Source organism: Vanacampus margaritifer, chromosome 8 (assembly GCF_051991255.1).
Source record: "Vanacampus margaritifer isolate UIUO_Vmar chromosome 8, RoL_Vmar_1.0, whole genome shotgun sequence".
Classification (NCBI taxonomy): Eukaryota; Metazoa; Chordata; class Actinopteri; order Syngnathiformes; family Syngnathidae; genus Vanacampus; species Vanacampus margaritifer.
In genome coordinates, this window is record NC_135439.1 from 7,929,596 (window position 1) to 7,949,340 (window position 19,745).

General features: G+C 42.4%; 2 protein-coding genes across 5 annotated transcripts; one reads left to right on the forward strand and one right to left on the reverse strand.

Moving 5' to 3' along the window:
* Positions 1-1,622: 1,622 nt before the first annotated feature.
* brpf3a (bromodomain and PHD finger containing, 3a) lies at positions 1,623-11,405 on the reverse strand. 2 transcript variants are annotated; one of them, XM_077572369.1, is made up of 13 exons: positions 11,074-11,405; positions 8,377-9,872; positions 7,785-7,941; positions 7,015-7,146; positions 6,811-6,939; positions 6,400-6,712; positions 6,019-6,315; positions 5,345-5,860; positions 4,607-4,661; positions 4,438-4,526; positions 3,871-3,968; positions 3,641-3,795; positions 1,623-3,329 (listed from the first exon to the last, which is right to left on the reverse strand). In XM_077572369.1, exons 2-13 carry the CDS (start codon positions 9,849-9,851, stop codon positions 3,143-3,145), a joined length of 3,603 nt encoding a protein of 1,200 aa, XP_077428495.1. In that variant the 5' UTR covers positions 9,852-9,872; positions 11,074-11,405; the 3' UTR covers positions 1,623-3,142. The 2 variants fall into 2 exon arrangements, with proteins under 2 accessions (XP_077428495.1, XP_077428494.1); XM_077572368.1 differs by having other exon boundaries at positions 8,377-9,876.
* grik6 (glutamate receptor, ionotropic, kainate 6) lies at positions 10,731-19,689 on the forward strand. Of its 3 annotated transcripts, none has more exons than XM_077572376.1 (11): positions 10,731-10,854; positions 12,248-12,367; positions 12,441-12,528; positions 14,304-14,335; positions 14,415-14,594; positions 14,662-14,885; positions 16,120-16,217; positions 16,508-16,725; positions 17,475-17,694; positions 18,803-19,047; positions 19,341-19,689. In XM_077572376.1, exons 3-11 carry the CDS (start codon positions 12,465-12,467, stop codon positions 19,449-19,451), a joined length of 1,392 nt encoding a protein of 463 aa, XP_077428502.1. In that variant the 5' UTR covers positions 10,731-10,854; positions 12,248-12,367; positions 12,441-12,464; the 3' UTR covers positions 19,452-19,689. The 3 variants fall into 3 exon arrangements, with proteins under 3 accessions (XP_077428502.1, XP_077428504.1, XP_077428503.1); XM_077572378.1 differs by having other exon boundaries at positions 10,839-10,854; positions 12,301-12,367; XM_077572377.1 differs by lacking the exon at positions 10,731-10,854 and having other exon boundaries at positions 11,344-12,367.
* The last annotated feature ends 56 nt before the right edge of the window (positions 19,690-19,745 follow it).

A 19,745-nucleotide genomic window follows, 5' to 3' on the forward strand; every position in this document is an offset into this window, starting at 1 on the left:
ATATGACGAGAATAAATTGTTAGCCTAATAGCATAGTTGCCAAAGTTATATTTGGACGTCTTTGGGAAACAAAAAAAACCCCACAACAAATTCTACAATAACAGTCCAGTTGCCTCGATTTAAACCTTTCTGGATTAGTATGACTTGGATGAATAACAATCTACAAAGGAAAAAAACAAAACAAGGCTTAGCAAGCAAGTTGGTATTGTTATTGATGTTGTGACTTAGGCAATTATGTAAGAAGGCTAAGTTTTCCAGATAAAAAGGTATATTTATGCGAAAACAAAGATGTTATTTTGTTTAAGGTTAAAAAATATATTTTTTCCCAACCCAATTAGTTTTTTTGTTTTTTTCCTGTATAAATTAAACAAATTTTTTTTTTAAAGTTTTTTCCCCCCAACATTTTTGGGAAAGATTTTTTTCTGGGAAACAGTTGTGGTCTTTCAGAATAAATAAACTTTGTAAAAAGTTATTTCGGAGGGAACGTCGCTAACTTACGAGAATAATCATATTTTTCAAGATAAAAACTTGTATTTTTTTCTAGCAAACAAATTATATTTTTTCTCAAGCGTAAATTCAATTTTTTCGTGAATAAATTTTTCCCCCCCAAAAATTGTTTTTCACAAAAGAACTGATAAAAGTAGGATTATGACTTTTTTCCCCCTTGAAAAATCACAACATGCTTATAAAATTAATACTTTTTTCCTCAAGAAAATCAAACGTTTTTGTTGTTAAATTGAAACTAAACTTGTTTTATTGGGACTCACCCCAAAGGCGAATTCTCGTATTATGACTTTTTTTCTCTCAAAATACTTTAAAAGAAAAATGAATAATACATTGATAAAATGAATACAACGGATTGTATTAAGCAACTTTTCTTCTCCGAATCCATCTCCGAAGATTAGTGCTTTTATTCTTAGGGGGGAAAAAAATTGTTTAAAAAAAATGTCTCCCCCAAAATGCAACTTAATAGAGATCAAGATTTGTTTATTTTTTATTTTTGGACAGTTCTAAAATAACTAAATAAAAAATATATATACTTTTTTTTTTTGAATGGGAAAAAATATTGTCGTGATATAATTATTTTACAGCGTGCCCTTAATACTCCCTCGTAGTGCAAAAATCTCAAGCAGGGAACATTTGTCTGTTACAACTCACTATATTTAATAAGAGTTTTTAATCAGCAGGACTCAAGCAATCTGTTATCCTTTCAAAGTGTTTGTTTGCGTAGAAAATTCAGGATCCTTTTTCTATGTCGTGTTTTGTAAAGGTGCTCTTTATACAGCAGCCTCATCATTAATGTGTTGATGTTGTCACTTTAAATAGTCTTAAGAATCTATGACTATGATAGTATTAAGAAATAACACCCCCCCCCAGGTTGCACTAGTACATACGTGTTAAATGTGCACAGTGGGTTTGTTGTAACTACATGCAGTTATACAACCACAAAAAAATAAACATAGTTGAAGTCATACTAAAAATGTTTTCAGTCTTATTGGAGCATGATTGCTTTTATGGTACCTTCACAATTTCATTAAAAAATTGGAGGATGTATTGCGGGATACATGGTGGTCATCTACAATAGTGTGTTTTGTTTATAAAAAAAAAAACAAAGACAAGTATTCAGTTGATTCAAACAGCTTTTATTGTAGTGTGAGAAAATATGGCCTCTTGCAGACAGAGATCTCGAGGGAAAGGTGAACCTCGGGAAGGCTCAGATCTTGTGCCATGTAATTTTTATTTTTACTTTTTTAAAGAAAACCTGTTCAGACATGTCGTCATGGTTACAAAGAGCTACGAAGCGTTGTACACACAAAAAGTATTTTCTGATACTTGAATGTCTTTGCTTTAAAATAACACGCTCAACTGCAGTTTTTTTTCTTTTTGTTTTATAAATTAAAATTCTAAAACGGCATTGCTTTTTAAATTACTTCCTGTTAGCCGGTATAAACAAACATTTACATATGTACAAAACTATACACATGCACCTTTACTATGCTGCTTAGTAATCCGAATTGCACACACACACACACAAGCCAGTTTGTGCTTTTCAAGTCGATTAAAAAGTCGCTTGACCGCAGTAGTCTTTGTATGCACTTACTCCACATACACTTTCACAATATGGAAAAACATAAGTACAGACTACAAGTCCCACGTAATGTATATCGCATCATGGCTGGGCAGCAATATACTATGTTCTGGAGGGGGGGTGTTAAATACACTGATCAATTTTACCAAGCAGATGTGAATGCAAATACACTCATTGTACACGCTATTGTAGTCCAAACTATCTAACACACAAATACTCATAATATATGATAAAAGTGAAAATTGTACTATGGCAAAACCTTGCAATGTTGCAAGAATGTTTTGAGAATAAATTCATTTTTTTCTACAAATAAAGTGCTACTCTTAGGGGAATAAATTCATAATTGTACTTGATTCCATTTTTTTCCTCATGAATTTTCATCTTTGAATTTCAACTTAATCTCATTTAACGTTCCCCCACCCCAAAAAAATACAACTTTAAAAAGAAAAATTTAAAACGTTATTCTCATGAGATTTCAACTTTCCACTATAGACAAGATTGCCCTTTACTATAAGGGAGCTCTTCCTTTCTTTAAAATTTTTATGTTGCTACATTACGCATCCAGTGGCTTTAGGTCCCTTAGGAAAGGTGCTTAAAACATTACCTCTACAGCTAGTAAAGACTTTTTGACAGCAACATACGTCACATTATTTCCTACAAGAAAAATTGATTTGAAATTGGAACAACTTGGAAGTCAACCACAGCAGATTGTTCTCAGCGGTTCCGATGTAATGTTATCTCATATCTATATTATATTTATAAAGATGTGTGTGTGTAAAAGTCCAGCCATGAAGCGAGTGTCAAGTGAGACTTTCAAAATACAATCTAAATACATGTTTCCCTTTTTCAGAGTTCAATATTTACAAGTCTTCAATAACTTTGGCCAAAATGTCAAAATCAAAATAATCTGAAATGAACTTGACGCGACGGGTAGTTGTCAAACTCCCTCCCACTCCTCCACCACTATTTACCCTTCATGAGCACCCGCAGAAGTTTGTGTTTTGTTTAAGGTTCAACAGCCTGCCTGCCGCCCCACCCCCCCCCCCAAAAAAATCATATAAAGTTGGAGGTGGGTGTGAAGTTGAGGTTGCCTCTGATGCGGTTCAAATGCATCATTGCCCGGTTGTACGCCGTGTGCACTGACTTGCGAACACTCGGCTTCTTGCCTTCCATCAGACGAAGTTTGTCCACCGTGTCGTCCATTCCCATGGGCAGCAGTTTATCCCGAGGGAGCCACTGCCTGAAAATTAAGGGGTGCCAATCATGGACAATTCACATTTGAATTACTTGTATTGTTGTATACACAAATTTGTTTTAGTTTTTTTGGGAGTGCCTGCAAGTGGTGTTCTATACTTCTATGAATAAGTACAAAAAAAAATTGCAATAAATGAATATTTGTTTTTATGAATCATGAATGCAATATAAATTAAAAAAAAAAATCTTTCTTTTTTTATCTCTGACCGCTCAGTTTAAAAATTTTCCTGTATAAGTATGACCTTTAACCTGTCCTGTGCAACTCAATATCTGGGGTCAGGCCATTCCGGATCTTACCAGGTCCTTTTGGTGTCAAAGAAGAGCACCAGGAAGAGATTTTGTCCGGCCTCTGTCCGCCTCCACTCGCCCAGCTTGAGCACCTCCACGGGAGGCACTGGGATGGGAATGCCGTTGTGGAGTAGTCCTTCCTGGGGCATGTCTGGGTCAACGATCTGCCACAGTGAGGGGCATTTGTGAACAATCGCTCTTTCAGCGTCTCGGCGGAAGCGTCATCGGTTCTTTCTCACCATGGCCGGGTATGATGGATAGCCTCTGCATTTGGCCCACACCAGATCGAGAGGGGCCAACTCCGTCTCGCTGTCTGGACAAAGAAGTGTCGGCTTGCCTGCGGACAACATATGGCAACAAAGACGGTTGATTTGGATTTGAAAACTTGATCATTAAGGAGTCATTCTCAACGTGTGTGAATGTGGGCTCACTCTAGTGGTGTGTGACGGAATCGGAATTGAACGTTCAAACTGTAAATGTTACAGTGGCTTAACCGGTACATTTGTTAAATAGATTTCAGTTGTAGTTAACTTTCAAGTACAATATGCTACTAATAAGCTTATAGAACAGTCAGTGTACTTTGACGTAAGAATGTCAGAGACCTTCTATTATGACGCCAAGGAAATATTTGTCTCATGTACGTGTCTGCCAATATCTCTTCAAAGGGGTGAGTAGTTTTAATTATTTTGGAAAGAGAATTGAAAAAGTTGCAAATTGTAAAGGCATTAAAAAACAACAACACATTATCACATTGCTGCATAAATGGCCTAAGGCCGTAATGTACTCTATCCTCTGACAATACCAACCCAATTCAGAGATGTCTCTGTTGTCGCTGATGGGATCCTTGGCCAGAGCGGGTTTCCCTCGACTGCGTTTGGGAGGAGACGCAGTGCAGCTGGATGCAAACAGAAAGAGAGAACGCTTTAAGTCCACGTCAAAGGGCACGGGGGCAGAAGGTAAGTGTGCGTCGCTCACTTGAGTTTTGCATCTTCGTCGTGTTCCTCTGAGGCGTGTTTTCCATTTGTTAGATCTAAACATAAAAAGTAAAATAAATTTGGCAAATGATCATTAAAATGCAATGCCTTAAAAATAGGGATGGGCAAGTAGCGATATTAGGTATCATATCGGGCCGATAGCCAGCCTTATTTCAAGGTATCGGTACGACAGCAGTTGTCCACACTCTTTGTGTCTTTCTTTACTATTATCAGTCATTGTTTTTGTGGTTGAGATTTTATATATCAAAAGTAGTAGTTGTATCAGGATTCGGTACTTGGGGATCAGAATCTACTACTACTCAAGAGTTGAGTACTGGCAATGGTATCGGTCTAAAAATGTAGCATTGCCAGTCTGTCTAGTATACCCGCTTGTGATTAGGGCTGATTTGGCTGCTTCAAACCATAATGGTTGAACTTGTGACAATGATGCTAGCTCAAACGCTTTGCTAGTTAGTGTCATCCATCTGTCTAGTTTGTCATTCAATTGTGGTATTAATCAGACAAAATCTTGAGGATATGTTTGTCTTTGAAGAACCCCTGAAAATTAACCTAAAATGGCAGACTTACTGTTTGTTTTTGAGAGGGGGGGGCATGGGTTCTTAAAACTTTTGTTATAGGTCTACTCGTGAATGATAGACAAGCTTACCAAATTCAATGCTGCTAAATTGATTAAAAGAAGACATTTCCCCATTTGAGGAATCCACAAGTAGTTGCTCACCTTCCACACCCGAGTGCTTGTCCGCCTCGCTGTGTCCTCTAGACCTCAGGTGGCGTGAGGAGGGTGAGGGAGGAGTGGGTGATAATGCGGTGATATTGGCGTGGGGTGAATGCGGGCTCGCGGCGACGCTGTCCAAGCCGTCTGTCGTATCCTCTGCCACTTTGCCGTTGTGCTGCGGCGGCGACTTCTTTTTGCTGGCTCTGGTGCCGTTTTTGGCCTTTTTGAACAAGACGGACGTGCGGCGACCGACGCCCAGCGCGGGCAGAACTGGCGGAGTTCCCAACGGTGTGCCCTCGTGCACGGCCTCTGGTCGGGAAGACGGCGTCTCGCCCACTTCGGCCTCGTCCTCGCACTGGCTTTTGCTGCCGCTTCGTGACGATCTCTGGCGCTTGTAGAAACGGCCGGGCGACCGTCGGCCTCCCGATATGATGCCCAGGACGGGCGGTTCCAGAGGAGCGTCGCCTGGCAGCGGGGACGATGCCGGACACGTAAGTTCTAACACAGGAGGGGAGTCATCTGTACGAGGAAAGACATCATGGTCATGAATAATCAACTAGATCAGCGGTGTCCAAGGTCCTGCCTGGTGGGCCGCTGTAAGTTTTTGCAATGATGTAGATATTTTGCATGATCTCTTTGTAAAAAAAAAAAAAAAAAAAGAAGCTTTAACACATTACCTGCGGATACAACTCCATTATCCACAATCTTCCGTTTTGCCTTCTTCTTTTCCTTCGTTGTGGTCTCCTCCTCGTCTTCTTCCACTTCTTCCTTGGTATTAAGCGTTTGCGTGTTTTGCTGCTGTTGGTTCACCTTCTGCCTCAACATGTTGATTTCCCGCCGCAGTAGTCGAATGCGTTTGGTTCTCCCGCCGCTGGTCCGCATGGACGTCACCACGTCCAGTTTGTCCAGCAAGGCCTTGAGCTGCTCGTCCGTGCTCAGGTGAAGCCTGTTGTCGGGGTCCAAGAGGGAGTCGACTGGTTGAGAAGGAAAATAAAAGTGTGGATTTAAGGATGTGAGTCGAGGCAAACTAAACCTTAACCGACTAAATGGTGCCTCACCGTCATCCCAGGTGCACTGCTGAAAGCCGTGCTTGTTGGGAGACTCGGGCAGGTGCATGCCCGTGCTGGGGTCCAGGCCGATGCTTTGTGACTGCCTGTGGGCATGGCGCAGGACGGCCCCGCCCACCTCGCGTAACTGCAAGGCCGTTTTGTGAAACATGGTATCCTTGGAGTTGTACTTGAGGCAGTTGGTGATCATGAGCTCAAAGTCCTCCTCTAGGTCAGCCACGGAGCAGTAGGCGTGTCCCTCCAGCTTTGCCCGCATGGTGGACAGGTCCATGGGATGCGATACGAACTCCAGGTAGTCTGGGACCTCGGGAATGATTCGAATGACAACGTGAGCTACGCCCAATCTTAAGGAAAATTTTAATACATCATTTTAGCAATTCTGATCCCGCTATGTGCACCAACCTCTGATAGATTGACGGGCTGAGAGAAGATTTTGGCCGTGTCTTTCTCCTGCAGCTGCTCTAAGGTGGTCCGCAGGAGCACCAGTGCCGGCGTCAGCTTCAGCTCCGTGGCAGCCTGCTGAATTTTCATCTGAAAGGGAAATTCAAGAGTTTGAAGGCGCAGACTTTGGTGAGAACTCCCGCCAAAATTCCACTAGTGACCCACCTGTTCCCTCTTTAGCCGCTCTCGCTTGCGAATGAGTTCCACCAGAAGTCTGGCTCTTTCCAGGTCTTGCCTCAACTTCTGCCAGTAACGCAGCTCCTCTCGGGCAGCACACAGCTTCTCATTAGGCTCTTTCTGAACACACATGAAGACGCTAATTTTAAGCACGTGCCTCCCAAGTCAGTGTTTCATTTATTGGGGCCATACCACATACTTTTTCATTAGAATGGAACACGGTGTCACGGTACACCACTGAATAAATGTCACAAAAATTAGAGCGTTCTCCTAATATTTGTTCGTAGAGGCCAAGCTCTGTTTTAAATTGCAAAAATCCGCAAGAAATTGACCCCCTAAAATTCACAACTGCTTATAGATGCCACAAGATGGTGACAAAGCAGTACATTGGCCTAAATGAAGCTCCTCAAAGCACTTAAACACAGTTCTATAGCACCAAAAAGCCTAAACTGTTAACAAAAGTAGTTATTTGTGCTTTCGTATAAATGAAACTCCTCAACACACTTCAACATTGTTCTGACAACAAGATGCTACAACACTGTGCTAAATCAAAACTACGCACAAAACAACCAGATAATGCATAAACAAATAATAAAAAAATATGTTCCACAAAATCTACCCGTTATTACAACATCGCAACATTATTTGTACTAAATAATTTTCAGACCAATCAAGTAAAACTGGATTATGTCTCTGATAATCTCGCTTGGCAATCACTTTTCTAGATTACTCTGCCTTTTCCAACATTCTTTCCTCACCTGTTCGGCAGTCCGGTGGGCCTGCATGTGGGAGTGAAGTCGACGGATTAAAGGCATCCCGTTGCGCGACTGTCGCTTAAGTAGCCAGTAATTGTGAAGCCTCTGCATGAATTGATTCTTTCGCTGGACTTCTACTCCTGTGCAGATCTTGTTCAGCCTGTAGCGAGGACACATTAATTCCCACAAGTACTCATCATGCCAAAAGGTAAGCAGAGCTGCAGTTTAGCACAGATTAGCGCAAGTTAACAGTGTTTAAAATTCGAATGTTCATCTAATTTGGCGACGTGGGGGTGTGGTCTATTTGTGTGGCATTTCACAGATCCACATATTGATAAAGCAATTCAGTGGCTTAGTGCTGAAGTTCTACCTCCATGAGTGAAAATTCAATCAAATCTTAATTGCTGCTCGAAAATTGCTAAATTAGCAAGTGGGGGTGTCATGCATGTGACATTTATTTACAATCAGGACATGGAAGAGTTTCCAGTAGCACATTAGGAAACACATTCCATAATGTTTCCTTTCAGTCAGCTGTAACAGGTTGCAACTTCCCTTTCATTCAGGATAGAAAATGAATGCGTGGTGACCATCTCACCTGTGAGAGGGAATTTGAGGCACAAGCAGCACAGGCACATTGGAACGACGCGAGGCCCCTTTCGTGCTCTTCTTCTTTTGGCCCTTGGATGCCTTCTTCGGCGGCGGTGTAGGCGAGCCCTCAGTGTACGAGCGCTGCCCCCTGTTTCCCCTGCCCCCCACCAGTCTCCCTTCCACCGACTCGTCACCCGATCCATCCCGCCGGGACCCCACCGGGGAGTGGTGCTCGCAGAAAGCGGTCTTCTTCACTGAGAAGGTGGTCCCGTTAACGCCCGTCTCCCGGACGGGGTCTATCTTCATGTAGAGTCCGGCTTTCTGGGCGCAGGTGACGTGAAAGGCGCGATAGCAGTTGGCTTTGTGGCACTGGATGGACGCACCGCGGCCCTTCTGCTTGCACAGGTAGCAGGTGAGCTTCCAGCGGGCGGGGGGGATGTTCTTCACCCCCTCCACGGGTTCCAGGAAGACGGTGTTGGCGAAGCACACCTCCGGGATCCAGATGGCGCACACTACGTGGGCCCAGCGCCCGTCGCTGGTCTGCTTGAAGGCACCTCCTCGGTTGGGACACAGCACGCAATCTACGGGGCGGGAGGGCGACTGCAGGCAGCAGCGGCACAGCCACTGGCCCTCGGGTACGTACGGCACGCCGTAGCACTCCTGGTGCACGGCCAGGTTGCAGATGTCGCAGAAAAGGATGACGTTGCTGTTCAGACACTCGTCGTCCAGGCACACGCAGCAGAAGGCGTCCTCGTCCACGGCGCACTGCGACAGCGCCTGGCTTCGGGACTCCAAGATGGACTCCCTCTCCAGGCGGTCGATCAACAGCTCGAAGGTGTCGGCGGACACAGACGCGTGGCCGTCGGACACTCGTTTCTGGTTCACCATCTCCAGCCAGGCCAGGTCTTCCTCATCCATGTCGTACTCGGCCACTCTGTCCAGCTCTTCGTTGGATTTCTCAATGAAGCGGTAGTAGGCGCTGGGCTGGGGGGAGGCTTCCGGGGGGCAAACGTAGCCTAGCGTGCGAAAGGTGGGCTCCGGGAGTGGACTCTGGAGTTGGAGGGAATTGGTAGATCCCGTTTGTTGCTGTGAGCCGGCTCGTTTGTTCTGCTGTGATGCATTTTTACAATTCCTCCTCCCTTTGCTGTTGGAGGGTTTCTTCTTCTGAGTCTGCACGCTGTTCTCCTTGTTACTGTTACACTCCACGATGTCCTGGGCCATCATCTCGTCTTCTGTGATCACCGGCAGGGGATCGGTGATGTTGATCCGGTGCAGCCTGCCGTCCAGGTCCACCTCCACGATCTTCTGTGCCTGGGCATACGTCAGCGTCTCCCGGGAAGGAGAGAGTTGCAGTCTGTAGGGCGAAGGTGAGCGCAACTGGCCCGCTGAGCCTCTGCCCCTACCTCGCCCTCTGCCTCGGCCGCGACCCATGTTGAGTCCACTTGCAGTTGTCTTACATTCCCACCTCCTCACCTTCTGCATGGGGGGGGGGACTTTCACCAGCTACCTTAAACACAAGCAAAAGAAGATAAATGGATGCAGTAACTAACGGTTGTGAGAAAGTTGCGTGTGCATTTGCTACATACACACAAAGTTCTGTGATAATGCCTTTATTGTCTTTACGGGCCGTCACTTTCCCCCCCTACACTATACAATCATTATTGCAAGTAGACGCTGCAAAGTGCAAAAGGTGCATGTTCAATCCCCTAGTGCCAGCTCTTGTCATCATGGTAACAAAATCTGTACTCACTATTGGCCCAGCAGGATGGGAGCTCACTTGAGGGCCTCTCAGAACAGGTTAATTTCCACAAGACAAGAAATGCAGTGTGTCAAGTGTACTATAATTCTTGATTGTTGGGGTATTTTGATGAAAATGTGAAAAAATGTATAATACCACCTTCAAAGGAACTCCTGACAATATCATTTGGTCAGATATAAGCAAATACGGATAGAGTTATGGAAGGAGCTACAGTATTTACCAAGATGTTTATTACAGAGGTAAAACTGCACTAGGCTGCTTTAGTTTGCCTATAGTGTCTCTAGATGCAGTGATAACATTGTAATAGCCTGATAAAGTCAACTTCCATGCCGTTAAAATGATATCAAAGTATTTTAAACGGCAGTTTTTTTTTTATACAACTTGCATTTGGCGCTCTTTCAGCTGTACAGGTGTACCTAATGTTTTGACCGGTGTGATTTGCTGCCTGCAAGGAGACGCCCCGTCTCTGTCCCCATTGGTCCAATCGGGAGCCAGTACAATTGACACGTTTCTCTACATCCAATCAAATTTCGGTATTATTTCCCCACTCCATGTTGCTGTGTATAGTTCGGTTGAGGAGCGCTAAATATCAACCAGAGTAGCTCGACGTCCGTCAGCCATTTTGAGCTTACAACAGCACAGCGGCAACAAGCGACACAATTATATTATACAAACAGCAGGAAAAAAAATCACATTATACACCCTGCTGCCATGCGACTTTTAAATGTATGTATGCATTAGACCATACGACATGGTTATATTCACCGTTTAGAACATTAGTCTGTTGCGTTAATACACGGCAAATAAAAAAAGAGCAAGGATATCTATGATAGCGTTTCTCTGTCGGACAGGGTACTAAACACACGTACCTAGACACACACGACTCGTACAACAAAATGGCAATTTCCCGAATAAGGCACCAAACGCCTAACATGTCTGCCTTACCGTGAAAAGTGGTCCTCAGCGGTGCTAGTGACAAACAGGAGGGAGGGTGGGGAAGGGGAAAAAAGCAACTCGCTAAATGTCAGCTCAGGCTTGAACAACCGCGGCGGACATGCTAGCTATTAGCCTAGCTAGCCGGTCATTTCTGGAGCGACGCGGCGTCATCTTCCTTTTAACCGCTTTGGTAACCACTAAGCACCCAAACACGGCCGCTCACATGGCTGTCACTTAAACCTTCCCGGCGGTGCCGGTCTACAGCCATACGGTCGCGTAACCGCAAAGATATCAAATTAATGTACCTTGGATATGGCTAAATATTCGGTCAAGATGGCTCGAAAAATACGCCCCTTATAACGCAGCCAGCCAATCGGAGGCCGCCGCTTAGCTTCGCGGGCAACGCGCACCCTTTCTTGATTGGTCGGTTTGGCAAAGCGAGTTCACCGCACGAGATAGAGCAATTAGTAACTTGAAAAAAGCGATGAGAAAAACAACGGCATGTGGATTGCGCGCCTTTTGGCCGTGTCCTCCCTATGTTATGTTTACACGACAGTGCAGTGAACACTCGCTATTCGCTGGGATTTCCATTATTTCCCTCGCGAAATAACTCTGTGAAATAACATTTAAGCAGATTCATCCGTTTTCATCCATCTCGGGGGTGCCATTTCGACATCTTACCGTCTCCTGCTTTCGACTGAAATTGACTCCAAAATACCTTCTGGTTCGCATTGAAAACGTCCCAGCTCACCTGTTTTCTGAGTTTGGTCATGTGACACCTCCCTCCAGCAATCTATAGTATTATAAATACATACAGTAACAACTTCATTTAAATATAATAAGGGTTACAATTTACCTACCGCTACATCAATGCTATTGTTGGACTGTCTATGGTGTTTTTCACTGTGTTGGTGTGATTCTAGAAGTCTTCCAGAAGTTAGGTGGTTTGGTTAAATACACAACGTGTAGTTGTTTTATTTTTATTTATTTTTTAACTTTATTTGGAAATGGCAATAAACAGATTGCTTTTCATAAATAGGCACATACAGAAACCTGGTTGTGAGCAGGCACTCTAAAGACCAAATTGTTTTTAAAGTAATCAAATAGCCAATTTTCCCATACTCTGTCCCCTTTAATACTTCTCTCACCACTTCACGTCTCTTACACAATCTCCTCCCACCAGCCAAGCGTCACTGGTGGTTATCATAACCAATTTGACTGTGTGGCTCACTTCAGTTTGTCTGTGAGTGATCCGACGTCCCAGACCAGCAATCGGGCGAAGTGTTGACGACATCCCATAAAGGTAGGCTTCACTTTGCATATGTAGTATTAAATATGTGATGGTTGCTTTTTTTTTTTTTTTTTTTAAATGATAGGACAGGCAACATCAAATCATCAGGATGCTGTTTGTCTTCTTTTTGTCATCTGTTGGGTTCTTCTTCAACATTGGGACAAGCACTGCAGGTAAGGAATTTGCACAGATAGGACTACAGATTGTACATGCATTTAATCTGGCCAATTTAATCTAATTAATCCAAAACTCCAGAAATACTTACAGTATGGTTTTGTCAGTGTACTTTGGCTTTGTCCCACTCTCTCATTCTAAAAACAGGCCTACGAGGTTGAAGATTCTAAATCGTTGTTGTAAATGGGTACCCTTTGATTGGCTGGTGATAAATCCAAAATCAGTTGGAATAGGCTCAAGCTCACCTCTCACCAAATAAAGATGATAAAAATGGATGAATGGATGGCCCCTGATAGGAAAAAGCAACTTTTAGTGCGCATATTTTATTTAACCAGATGAGAAAATACGTTATGATTTTTTATCCCTGGGTCCAAACATGTCAAAGTGTGACCCGGTCACAGAATTTGGCAACTCCTTGACGCCAAATTCCCAATGTGTTGTTTTTGCCCCGACGTGGCATAAACGCATCCTGTACAACTGCTGAGAAAGAAGAAAAGCTGTTGACTTTTCATGCTATAATAGTCATAAATCATGGATGAGAAGCGGGGTCGCATACAAAGGGCCTGTGTGTCTCAGTGACATGGGGTTGGAAGTGCTTGTATAAGTGTCATCTTTTTGAAAAGGAGGATCCGCGAGGGTCTTGGCCCAAACTGGCGCTTTTGATACTCTTTTGACTGGCCTCTCATGTCCCTGTGCCATGACACTGACATCCTTTGAATGGACACGCCGCTGCAGACTTAACAAGGAGCCAGAGTGGTCAGATCACCATGGCGCAGGAAGGAGATATTTGTGCCCTCTGACTGTTCACCTCAAATGCACAAAGGAAGCTTTGATTTTGCTACATCTAGGAAATACACGAGCCAGGAAAACACGAGCTGTATTCTGTTTTGTTTTCATCTGGGCTGGGTATCGGGGTACAGGCCAGGAATCAAACCCACTGTCTTCATTTAAAAGCAGAAGTAGCATTCCACTTTAATTTATTATAATATATTATCATCTATCAATTTTCTGGAGCGCTTGTCTGCACTTAGTGCGGGTGAGATGGAGCCTATTTTGGCCACTCTGGGGTTGTCACTCCCATAAATCAGTCATACAAACAAATATTTTTCAACATCTCCGTAAAAAAAAAATTTTTTTTTAATTTGCCTCCTTCAGCCGAACACAATAGTGAACACATAGTGACATAGACCATGATACTTTGTGCCACTAAGCCAATGACATGGCCAAGCCTATTTTTTGTCACTGCTGTTATGTGCAACAGCGGAGCCCAACCAAAGACACGCTTAGGGCCGCCCCCTCATTTAAATAACATTTCGTGACAGAGCATCTGCAGCATGAAATAAATAAATGTGAGAGCAGAGCATTTTTATTTATTGATTGATATTTAATTCTATTTTAATTTTTATTTTTGGAATCTCGTTTTTTATTTTTACTTTTTTTTTTATTTAGTGATATATATATATTGTTGTTTTTATTTCAATTTATATTTATTTATTTATTTTTTTTGTATCCTTTTTTATTTTCACTTTTATTTATGTATTTAGTCATTTATTTATATTTAATTTTGGCAGTTTTGGTCCTCCATACATTTCGTGATATTTATCATATTGTGGCGTTTGGATATCATACATTTCTAGTTTAAGTTTACAGCAGCACCTGTTGCTTTGGCATCCATTATTGTTTTTAATCATGGCTTAAAAGTCAGAAAACACAGCAATGGTGCAGTACAGTATTAATAGTCATGATTGTAACATTTATATTGTTTCCCCTATAGTGCAACCCGAGCTGAAAATTACGACAATCCTGGTAACCCTCTTATTTATTTCATTCATAATGTCACATACTTAAATGTTAACATACGAACCTTTAATTAAACAAACCGTAGCAAGAGCCTTACACAATGCCCAAAGGCTCACAACTGGAAGGCTTCTGCATGGACCTGCTGTCTGAAGTAGCCAAAAAGCTGGACTTCACTTACAAAGTGCACCTGGTGAAGGATGCCTCGTACGGCAGGCAGGATGACAACGGACACTGGAACGGGATGGTTGGCGAAGTGGTGCGAGGGGTAAGAAAACGACCGAAAGCGTATCATCGGGTGGCAGAACCAGCGTGACTTTAAGGCTCCTGCGCAGGAGGCCGACTTGGCGATCGCGCCGCTGACCCTCACCGCCGCTCGGGAGAAGGCGGTAGGCATGACCAAACCCTTCATGCAGACGGGGATAAGCATCCTGCTGAGGAAGGACATCTCCGAGGGGATGGGCTTCTTTGATTTCCTCACTCCCTTTTCAGCTGAGACCTGGGCCGGGATTATCATCGCCTACCTGGGAACTGCTGTCTGCATCTCTATAGTGACTAGGTTGGTAATGACATTTTCTGCTGAGATGTACATGTCATGTTTGAAGTAGAGCTGTCAAACGATTACATTTCTTTAATCGCATTAATCACATCTTAGAATTTAGATTAATCACGATTAATCGCTTGGCTAAAAAGGATTTTTTATTAAAAAAATTTGCCCGCCAAAATTGAAGAGCTCCTGTTATGTGTTCATTCTTTCAACGTTTAATGTTATGAAGACGCTCATCCTCCTCTTTTTCTAATCAGTTTCAATTACTGCACTTGCATGATTTAAAATGGGAAAAAAATGACCCCAGTATTTTTGACATGAACATTCTGAATATCAAACACAAAACATTTATTAAGTGTTTTACTTTAATGCATATATTTATTGCTCAAACACTACCTGTGCTACCTTTAACGTAACCATCCGCTGTCAGATAAAGAATAATCTGCACTCCAAATTAATCTATGTTAATACATGATTAATGCGCTAAAAAATTTTTTTTGCACTTTATAAGAGCACACAGTAAAAACACGAGTAGGTAAAATATCAAGAATTAAACCGATTTTGTCATTTAATTTTTTTTTTTTTATTACTTCATTTGAAGGGACATTGTGCTGCTCCTTCTGGTGTGCACATTTTAGCCTCAAGGGGGCAGTACATTACAGACATAGACACACATGAAGAAGAGTTTCAAAACTTATTCTGTAAGATGTCTTTTTTGGCGGATGATTAAAAATATATACTACTCCACTGTTTGTGTTCAAATATCCTTTGCTTAAAGGGTTAACTCTTTGACTGCCAGACGTTTTCAGAAAAGGGATGCCGTGGGTGCTAGCCCATTTAAGCATTTTGACTGATCTTTCAAGGTCCACAGAAAATGTTGTGTTTGGACTATGGAAACACACATACTACCAAATAAAAGATTGGACTCTCATCTTTCATCAGAAAAAAAAAATTGTTTCTACCTTATTCCGTTTTTCAGTAATCAACAATAGAAAATGGTTAGTTTCACCTCTGTTTTGAAACAAACGTCTTTTAACGTCTTTGGCACTCCTCCCTAGGATTTTACTAAACGTTATTTAACGTTTTTGGCAGTCAAAGAGTTATGAAGGCCTTTTCACACTGCGTTTATAGTAACGTGCAGCATGCTGTCGGATCGCTTATAGATTGCTTGCTGGTGAATGTCCACACAGAAGGTTATCTTTCAATTTATTTATTAATTTATGTATCCATTTATTGATTTTCCTAGAGTCAGCCCGAATGAGTGGAGTCAGCCTCAGAACGAGCGGAGCATGTTCAGCCTTCCGCACAGCCTCTGGTACGCTGCTGGGGCGCTCACGCTACAAGGTAACGTGTGAGCACCATGTGACATCACGGAGGTTTTGACTGTGTTTATTCACGAGACTTTTGGAAATTGATAACTGTTAAAAAATTTTTTAAAAAACGTCGTTCCACACACTCCAACCCAATCATCTTCTTTAAAGTGGGTCAGCAGGTTGTTTTTGCATCATTTCCTTGTGTCCTTCAAAGACTGCATTTCCTTCTGTCTGCTTCTCTATGAAATTATTTATTTATATATTTTTCTTTTCAAAAATGGCATAGCACAAAGTTAGCTGATGTGTTGTGTTTTTCGCCAGGTGCCGGTCCGCACCCCCGCGCTCTCTCAGGACGTGTCGTCTGCTGCAGCTGGTGGCTGTTTGCTGTGGTGATCCTGGCCTGTTATTTCTCCAACCTCAGCTCGTCCAAAAGCCCCGAATCCACTCAGCTGAGCGTGAAAGGCTTTGAAGACTTGGCCAATCAGGATGTGATTGAATACGGGTGCCTGAGCGCCTCTTCCACGTTGGCCTTCTTCAAGGTGTGCTTGATGGGTCGTTTCCCTTCTGGGTTGACATTTAAAATGATGAAAATAAATACGTATTTGAACAGACATGATTAAATGGAGTAAATTGACCAAATAGACTCAGTTTTAGAGTAATTACACTTGGAAGAGAGTCAAATAAAGAATTGTGGGAAAAAATAAAAGTCACTCAAGGGTTGAGGAACAAACTCCCGGCCTTCATTTTGGGAGGCCACGCAGCTCTTGCTCGTGTTCCTAACTCCAAGCGGAGACCAAAAACAATGTTTTTAGTCTCCTCTTGGAGATAAACAAACAGTAGGAGGGGCATAGCTCATGTGGTAGTGTGACAGTCTCCCAAGCTGAAGGTCGTGAGTTCGTTCTTCAACTCTTGAATGACTTTTTTCCCCAGTTCTGTATTTTACTCTCTTCCAAGTGTAAATATTAGCCTACTCTAATACTGAGTCCTACTCCAAATACAGTCAAATTTACTCGACAGAATTTATTTTGTATTGGGTTAAGACCTTCCACGTTTTCCTCCTGATCAAGTAATGTGTTGTTGGCAGTGTGTTTTGGTTATTTTCTTGTCCCATGATTCTGTAAATTGCCAGACAAAATAATTTTGTAGACTTCAAAATTCATCCCATCATAAGTTACATCATCAATAAAGACTCACAAGCCTGTTCCAGATCCTTTCTTTCTCCATACTTTGGCTTTCTCACATTTTCATACAACAAATTCTCCACCTGTATTTTTCCTTTCTTGCCCAGAATTCCGACAACCCGGTGTATCGCAGGATCTACGAGCACATGGAAAGAAGTAAAAGTCTGGTATCATCCATGGATGAAGGCATCCGTCTGGCAAAGGAGGGCAACTTTGCCTTCATCGGAGAGTCGGTGTCTCTGGACTTGGCCGTGGCGCGCCACTGCGACCTGGTCAGGGCCCATGAGGTGGTCGGCATGAGGGGATACAGCATCGCCGCCAAGCTTGGTGAGGGTTCATATTCAATATGTTAAATCTGACTTTCCACGATTAACTCATTCAAACCCAAAAAACGTATAAATATGTTTTTCAATACTTTGTCCTGCACTCCCCAAAACATATTTAGACGTTAAAAAAAAATATGTTTTTTTTTTTATGATAGAGCATACAGAAGTCTTTGGTGCAGCGTCTGACCTGAAGAGGTTGCTTAAAGCAATTGTAGTTATTACAAAAAAATGCCAGCAGGTGGCAACAGAGTATAAGAGATCAGCCAGGACCATGTTGCAAAAAAAGCTATTTTCTCCAGTGTTTTCAACAGGTTTGTGAATAATGATGAAACTTAGCTATATTCTAATGCTAATAGCTGCAAAATGGAAACAGATACAAATATACTTTAAGGCTTCAATTTAGGATTTTAAGACTTTGGGTTGTCAAACAAAAGCTAGAGGTTTGTTAGGGTAAAGTTAGGTTCTTAACTAAAAAGTTTGACCTGTTACATTTTTACATGTCTGTTCCATTTATGTGTGGCAATTTACTCCCAGAAAGGTATAAATATGTTTTATTTTAAATGTTTTAAGTGTCCCAAAGACATATTTATACGTTTTTTATGTGTGTGTTTTTTTTATAGAGCATACAGAAGGCTTTGATACAGCCTCTCAACTGCAGAGAACGGTTGAAGAAATTGTAGTTATTGCAAAAACGGCCAGCAGGTGGCAGCAGAGCAAAAGAGATCAACCAGGGCCATGTTGGAAAAAAAAGCTCACTTACCCACAGTTCTAAAAAGATTTGTGAATAATGATGAAACTTAGCTACATTTTAATCGAAGAGACTCTAATCTTTCTTTTGGTAGGTTCCATGTTTTTATAGCAATAGAACACAATATTCTGTGGGCCTGGCAAAATAAGTCAAAATCCAGTCAAACAGCTGTGAGCGAAGGGGGTTGCTTCAGTGAAAATGGCTGGGAGTGAATGAGTTAATTTATATCGCCGTTTGGTGCACAGCCATTCTCAGATCTCTCCAGAGATGTTCAACCAGAAGCTCTCCACGATTGAGTTGGCGCATTTTCAGCATTTATATTCAAACTTGTTTATCATATCATAACTTTTTCTTTTCCAAGGATCTCCGCTCATCAAGAACCTGAGCGTGGCCATCCTGCAGCTGAGCGAGGCGGGCGAGCTGGCTTATCTGCAGAGCAAATGGTGGGCCAGCAGCTGCATGGCGGACAAGGCCAAGGCGGCAGCTGTGCAGCCGCACAGTCTCAAGGGAATTTTTCTGGTGCTTGCGCTGGGCCTGACGCTTGGAACACTGTCGGCCATCTTGGAGCTCGCCTCCAAGAGTCGCAGCCGTGCGGCGGAGCAGAAGGTACGATCACGTCACCGGAGTCGGATTTTTATTTTTTTGCGAGTAGTCAGATTGAAGCAGGGGTGTCCAAATCTTAGAGAAAAATGGATGGATGCAAGGGCCCTATAGAAATTCTACAACTTTTTAAAATGCGCTTAGACAAATCCATCATATTTTTTTACATTATAGTTATTTTCATCAAAGCATTTGTTAGATGTGATGAGATAAATAGTTTAGGATTTTGGGTCCGCTTTGGACACCCCAACAGAAGACATCAATATAGTGTTTCACGTTTCAATTTATCCTGCCCACAGAAATCCTTCTGCCGGGTGCTGACTGAAGAGCTCAGCTTGCGTTTCAGGAACAACAACAGTGCGACGAAGCGAGCTCAAGAGCCTGCTGATAAAGAAACAGAAAAGGCATAAAATCGTTTTTCACACACTGACAAATGGCCCTTTTTGCTGGCCTATAACTCTTATAAAAACCTCTTACATTTACAATATTAGCTCATTAAAAATTAATACAAACGCTCAAACAATTAACAACTAACAGTGAAATTAAATAAAAGCCAACTTTGCATGACTAATTGTGTAAGGAATTGAGCAGTTGCTGCTACTGATGAATTTTAAGGAAGCATAAAATAAATAAACGTCGTCTGTCACACATTTTGTTTTGTTTTTTCCACTCTAACACTTAAACAAGGATCTTATCGTTGGAAT